This window comes from Sycon ciliatum, chromosome 9 (genome assembly GCF_964019385.1).
Source record: "Sycon ciliatum chromosome 9, ocSycCili1.1, whole genome shotgun sequence".
NCBI classification, from domain to species: domain Eukaryota; kingdom Metazoa; phylum Porifera; class Calcarea; order Leucosolenida; family Sycettidae; genus Sycon; species Sycon ciliatum.
This window is the reverse complement of record NC_088651.1, coordinates 27,873,214-27,880,409: the sequence shown is the minus strand read 5'-3', so window position 1 is coordinate 27,880,409 and position 7,196 is coordinate 27,873,214. Positions and strand designations below refer to the sequence as shown.

General features: G+C 48.0%; 1 protein-coding gene across 1 annotated transcript in view; it reads right to left on the bottom strand.

Moving 5' to 3' along the window:
- LOC135824401 (mitochondrial glycine transporter-like) overlaps positions 1-3,977 on the bottom strand; it is an 11,557-nt gene extending 7,580 nt beyond the window's left edge. The window contains exon 1 of the mRNA XM_065337136.1: positions 3,623-3,977. Within this exon, the coding sequence (XP_065193208.1) occupies positions 3,623-3,646 (24 nt within the window). The 5' untranslated portion in view covers positions 3,647-3,977. The remainder of the gene's footprint in view (positions 1-3,622) is intronic.
- Positions 3,978-7,196: the final 3,219 nt, after the last annotated feature.

The window sequence follows — 7,196 nt, the reverse complement described above, 5'->3', positions numbered from 1 at the left end:
GAAACTCGCGTGCGTTTTTCACCTTTTGTACAAGCAACAATGCGCAACAGAAAATATCATGACAATACGGTAAAATAACCATCTCAACTGGTGTGAGATGTAGCTCGGCCGCTCCGTCACATGATTTCTCCCCAAAGGCCTCGGTCACACTACGTCAATTTCGAAGCTGGATACAGCGTCAAGCCCAAGCACTTCACGCTGACGTGGAGTCACACTGCATTCTCGCCTTTGCCGTCGCGGCGTGCCGCACTTCACCAACCCAGTTTGTGGCAAGCCAAATCACTACAGTTAGAGTACGGCACAGTACGCTATTTTCAAAAGACATTCTTTTTCATGCAAGTGCACGCAGTGGCAGCGGCAAAGCAGCCGAACTGTTTGCGTCAGACACTCTTGACGCTCAAACATTTCGCGCATTTTCGTCAGTTGCCATGGAAAACTCATGATGCAGACGCTGACGCAGCATTTTTGACGCACTGTGACTGGGGCCTAATTGCATACTCTGGTTCATGAATAAACCCACTGGGCAACAACATCATTGAACTGGGCAACGACATCATTGAACTGCGAACACCCCACAGGCCACAGGCCCACACAGTCAACTGGGCATGGTCGTCCGGGCTGTTGAACAGTGCATCCCTGATCCCATGGTCGTCCGGGCTGTTGAACAGTGCATCCCTGATCCCATGGTCCTCTGGGCTGTTGAACAGTGCATCCCTGATCCCAGAATACTCACTTGCATTACTCGTGCAATCCGTTGCAATGCACAATGGGCTTAGTCATAGTCACGGTGGCCACACGTGACATCACACCACTCCTACTGATATCATGCAATCCGTTGCAATGCGCAATGGGCTTAGTCATACCCACGGTGGCCACATGTGACATCACACCACTCCTACTGATATCATGCAATCCGTTGCAATGCGCAATGGGCTTAGTCATACCCACGGTGGCCACATGTGACATCACACCACTCCTACTGATATCATGCAATCCGTTGCAATGCGCAATGGGCTTAGTCATAGTCATGGTGGCCACACGTGACATCACACCACTCCTACTGATATCATCAGTATAGGAGCTCCCAGGAGTGTGCAACTCCTGACACCCTTTCCACGGGGTTCACCAACGGCAAAAAAACTCACATCACATGGTGTAGTATTCCTGTTGTGCATTTCCAGCCCGGTTTAGCCAGCGACGAGTAATAACCCGGTTTAGCCAGCGACGAGTAATAACCCGGTTTAGCCAGCGACGAGTAATAACCCGGTTTAGCCAGCGACGAGTAATAGCCCGGTTTAGCCAGCGACGAGTAATAACCCGGTTTAGCCAGCGACGAGTAATAGCCCGGTTTAGCCAGCGACGAGTAATAGCCCGGTTTAGCCAGCGACGAGTAATAACCCGGTTTAGCCAGCGACGAGTAATAACCCGGTTTAGCCAGCGACGAGTAATAACCCGGTTTAGCCAGCGACGAGTAATAACCCGGTTTAGCCAGCGACGAGTAATAACCCGGTTTAGCCAGCGACGAGTAATAACCCGGTTTAGCCAGCGACGAGTAATAACCCGGTTTAGCCAGCGACGAGTAATAACCCGGTTTAGCCAGCGACGAGTAATAACCCGGTTTAGCCAGCGACGAGTAATAACCCGGTTTAGCCAGCGACGAGTAATAACCCGGTTTAGCCAGCGACGAGTAATAGCCCGGTTTAGCCAGCGACGAGTAATAGCCCGGTTTAGCCAGCGACGAGTAATAACCCGGTTTAGCCAGCGACGAGTAATAGCCCGGTTTAGCCAGCGACGAGTAATAACCCGGTTTAGCCAGCGACGAGTAATAACCCGGTTTAGCCAGCGACGAGTAATAGCCCGGTTTAGCCAGCGACGAGTAATAACCCGGTTTAGCCAGCGACGAGTAATAACCCGGTTTAGCCAGCGACGAGTAATAACCCGGTTTAGCCAGCGACGAGTAATAACCCGGTTTAGCCAGCGACGAGTAATAACCCGGTTTAGCCAGCGACGAGTAATAACCCGGTTTAGCCAGCGACGAGTAATAACCCGGTTTAGCCAGCGACGAGTAATAACCCGGTTTAGCCAGCGACGAGTAATAACCCGGTTTAGCCAGCGACGAGTAATAACCCGGTTTAGCCAGCGACGAGTAATAACCCGGTTTAGCCAGCGACGAGTAATAACCCGGTTTAGCCAGCGACGAGTAATAACCCGGTTTAGCCAGCGACGAGTAATAACCCGGTTTAGCCAGCGACGAGTAATAACCCGGTTTAGCCAGCGACGAGTAGTAGCCCGGTTTAGCCAGCGACGAGTAATAGCCCGGTTTAGCCAGCGACGAGTAATAACCCGGTTTAGCCAGCGACGAGTAATAGCCCGGTTTAGCCAGCGACGAGTAATAGCCCGGTTTAGCCAGCGACGAGTAATAACCCGGTTTAGCCATCGACGAGTAATAACCCGGTTTAGCCAGCGACGAGTAATAACCCGGTTTAGCCAGCGACGAGTAATAACCCGGTTTAGCCAGCGACGAGTAATAGCCCGGTTTAGCCAGCGACGAGTAATAGCCCGGTTTAGCCAGCGACGAGTAATAACCCGGTTTAGCCAGCGACGAGTAATAGCCCGGTTTAGCCAGCGACGAGTAATAACCCGGTTTAGCCAGCGACGAGTAATAACCCGGTTTAGCCAGCGACGAGTAATAGCCCGGTTTAGCCAGCGACGAGTAATAACCCGGTTTAGCCAGTGACGAGTAATAACCCGGTTTAGCCAGCGACGAGTTATAAAAATACTTAGTAGCACTCCCTAATAGAAACTCACCCAGCTTGTGAAAATCCACAGCATGATCATGGCAAAAACTCGGATTACGCGCACGCTTTCCTTCTCTGTACGTAGTATGAACACGCACCTGAACACGTCATGTCAGGACCTGCGCAGGCGTAACCGATCCGGTTGGTCGGGCCATGGCTGCTGGACCAGCGTTTTTGGCCACCCGAACACGCGTTTACTGCTGAGGATGTCATATGCATACCTGCCCTATCATACAATAACTGTATGAAAGGCTAGGGTATGGCCACATCAAGAGTACATAAACCCCCAGAGTGTGCAACACCTGATCCAGGTCTGCATAGGGTCTTGGTCGAGCGGAATCGGATCTTTGCGTCACAATACCGTACACATCCGAGGGAAACACGGGGAGCCGCGGGTACTCTCGGATCAAAAACAACGGTGCCATGCCTTGAGACCGGCCTTGCGCTGGTGTGGAGTGTACGCATGACATCAGAAGATCCGATTACGCTCGACCAAGACCCTATGCAGAGCTGGATCAGGCGTTGCACACTCTGGGGGGTTATGTACTCTTGGCCGCACCAATCAAAAATTGCTTCCTTCGGTTCCGGACGTGAGTTTTCGTCGTCAGAGACCCCATAATTATGCAGAGTTGTACACTCTTGGAAGCTTACATGTATTTACTCTTGTTGATAATGTTATTCCTAACTTATGGACTCTGACTAGCATCACGTAAGAATACCATGTACAGGTTTGTGAGCTACGCTATAGCTAGCTACATGTAGCTGTGCACACACTAGAGCTCTGTGTCCACACTCACGTGCATCACACAACTTCTGAGACTCACTTTTTTTGAATGCGTGCTGGACATCGTGCCGCCGTGGAAATCGCCTCTTTCCAACACTTGGACAAAGGATGGCCAAAGGAATGACCTTGAACTTCCCAGAAGCTAGAGACCAGTGGTGGCAGGGACCCCCCAGTTCTCCCTGGCCAAGACAAGACCTAAGCCCGACAGGGTGTTACCCCGGTCAGTGGCGGTCATCGAACCGAGCCCTGATTTTCAAACATCGTCCTCGACAACTGCCAGAACATCTTCAGCCTCGTCCACAGGGCTCAAACGCCTAGGCTCTGCTAAATCTTTAATGTGGGGAAGAAGCACAGCACTCCACGGCCACAGGTGTTGAACTATTAGTTTACTTGAGTTATGATGAGGGGTGTGCGTGTGGGTAATTTTTTTTAGGAATTAATTTGATCACTCATCGGCTGCATGCCATGCATGCATATGCACTGAGCTGCATGCGCATACATTATACATTATTGTAGTTTTGCATTGAACAAAGAAAAAAGAGACTGAGCTGATCTCCGAGCAAAGACAGGCCAGGCGGTTGTCATGTCAGTGAACCAGTGCCTTCAACCAGGCTTTCACTCTTCTCGGCCCGGCGCCCCTGGCCTGGCCTCTGGTGCAGGGAGTAGTAAAATCACGGTATTTTACTACTCCCTAGTATGTTTTTCGATTTTGACAGCATACAAGGCGAGGACGCGTAGTGCTCCTGACTACAACCCGGGAATCTGCCAACCGGGTTATGGTTGTAGTCAGGAGTACGCGTCCTCGACTTGTACAAAATCGAAAAACATAGTACAGTACATGTAGAGGGGACGGTTTCAAATAGGACACAGGTTGCAAACCGGAACGGACTCAATATTCACTTTCTCTCTTGGTATTTTGATTGGAAAACATATCTCACAGTGAGACTACGATGTGTTATACTCCGAGCCAAAATGTCATGGCTCTGCGATGACCAGAAGCGCCATATCAAGCAGGTGAGTTTTTGACGTGTTGCTTCGCACTGCGACTTGAGTTTTACGACTTTCGAAAAATCAACTTCTTGTCGCAGGTAAACAGCGGCTCGCCTCTCGCCAATAAAGCACCGCATACCAATCAAAACTAATGGAAGTACACACAAGGCTTATTGTTACTCTGTACTGGCCGTCGTGGAGCGATAGCAATTACCTAATTTCAGACCCAGAGTGAATTTGACGTGCACTCTAAAACGTGGCCGGTTTGGAGCCACCTCTGATTTGAACTTTTTTGAAGCGAAAAATTGGGCAACTAACTTGGAGGCAATGGGTCAACACAAAGGAGTGGCTCAGTTCGATTGACTCTGGCCCCAGAGCAAACTTCAACATGCCAGTTTCCTTCCACAAACATATTTCGAGTGAAAATCAACGCTGATGATCGGTTTGGGTCTATCCAAATTTGGCTGTCAAAGCGTCCCGGTATCGAGCCGTCCCCTCTACTGGCCTTATGTAAAAATGATAGCAAGAGTAGATCTACTACATCATGTACATTAAAAAAAGTAAAGTAAATTATCGTATCCGTTCAACGTTCCCGAAGAGAACTCACGACGGCCGCTAACACCCGATAAACCCTAGCGGCAGATGCAGCGCCTAACGGTGGGGGTGAGTGGGTAAGTCTCACAACCACTGGCACAAGTGCCGAAAACGACCCCATTAGCTGCATCCATGTACCCCTTGTGCCTGGCCACAAGTTCCCAGTTGACTGTGGGTAGCAGCACGGCTGGAAAAACCGCTCCCAGGCAGGACTTGAACCAGGTACCTCTTGTATCTCAATCATGGTCTTTGACCAACCCACTGTGCCTGCCTGGTCTGTATAGCAATAAAAACTGCTTTACATGCATGTCATGCATGCATAGGAAAGAGGACCAGGAGGGGAAAAGGTCTTCTACATGTAGCTTTTCATTCTGTGTGTGATTATTGTGAGGTTTTGTGTGAAATTTTAATTTTCGGCTATCACATTTCGTTAATTTCTTACTTTTTAGACGGGGTCCATGGACTAGAACACAATAACTTTTTTTAGAAAACTGCCATAAAGCAGTTTTTATTGCTATAATTTCTTTTGTTTTTTCTGTCACCAATCAATGGAAAGCCCTATATCAATATGTAAATGATGACCTTCACATCATATCAATACCGTATTATACGCATTGATGTGCAAGGCTTTTCTTGCAGAAAATGGCACTAGCATGTTCTTCTGCGGGGAAACATGTGAGTAGTGGTGGACCGTGGTGATTCTTTTTTTTATTCGGAGGTCATTCTATGCATGTTGCTGTAGCAGAATTTCATGACTCTGTCATAAAATTGTCTTGCCTTTCTGATATTTCAGATTTCCCCACCCTCGATCAGATTTATTTGAGAAATCAACCAGGTGCGTGTCGCAGATGGTTTTGTTGATTCTGTGTTTATTATGGTTTATAATCATGGGTTATCGTGATAAGGACATCCTGCATCATATTGCACTGAAATGATAATCCTGTTGATGTCGATACAACCTTTTGAAGTAGTTCAATGACTTCAAACTGTTAGTCCACGATTTTCTAAAACAACACAGCAAAGGTGGAACAATAAACATGTATTAAAATGTAAACAAACACATTGCTGAGTCCGACACCTCGTTCCAACAACTACACTGATCCTGAGGATAAAAGGGGCAAGGCTATGTTTAGAGGTACTGAGAGATAAACAAGGCACCCCAGAATAATAAAATCTTACACATCTTTTGGTGAGTATGAATGATATCCAGTCGAACCTCTTTAGGACGAACACCAAGGGACCGATGGTATTTATTCTGTGAGTTTGTCTTAACCTATTTTATAACCAGTGAATACAATTATTTCTCCAATAGACATACGAATAGATTTCTTCTACAGCGAAAGATTCTAAGCCACACCAACTCATTGACTCGTCTCGTATGAAACAAATGAGTCACTAGAGAGGTTATGCAAAACGAAAATGCGTACAAACTTTCGTTCTACGTCATGAAGTGCCAAACTTCGCGACGAACTTTCGCAACTTTGGACGCGAAACTTGCAGGGAACGCGAAATGAACTGTCGTAGGAAATTTCGTGAGATTGGGTCATGGCGTACGTGCACTTGGCCCGCGCAAACTACGAAAATGTGCAGAAGGCAAAGTTCGTGCAAAAAATCGTACACACTTTCGCTAGGACTGTCGCGAAACTTCGTTCGAATTTTCGTTTTGCAGAACCTCTCTACTGAACGTTTCTTCTAAGGCCCTCTTCAGACTAGGTACAAAACAGCCTATAAGTCACATTTACATAGAAGTTTCCAGGACAACAACAAGAATCTGGCGGGAAGCCTAAAAAGCTGCCCAATCCTTTCAGGCAGGGTGCCAACCCTTGTACAAGGCAACTTTCCTGCATTTATCGTACTTTCATACATGTCACGTGCCTGTTGTCAGGTCGTTGCTAGCATTTGGCCAATCAGAGCAGCACCGTACCAGGGCATTATCAGATGATAATGCCCGGGTACGACGTACCCATGCCCATTAGGAATGACCCCAGGCGTACTACGTACGCTGGTGCACTGCCAAATATGCACCAAGC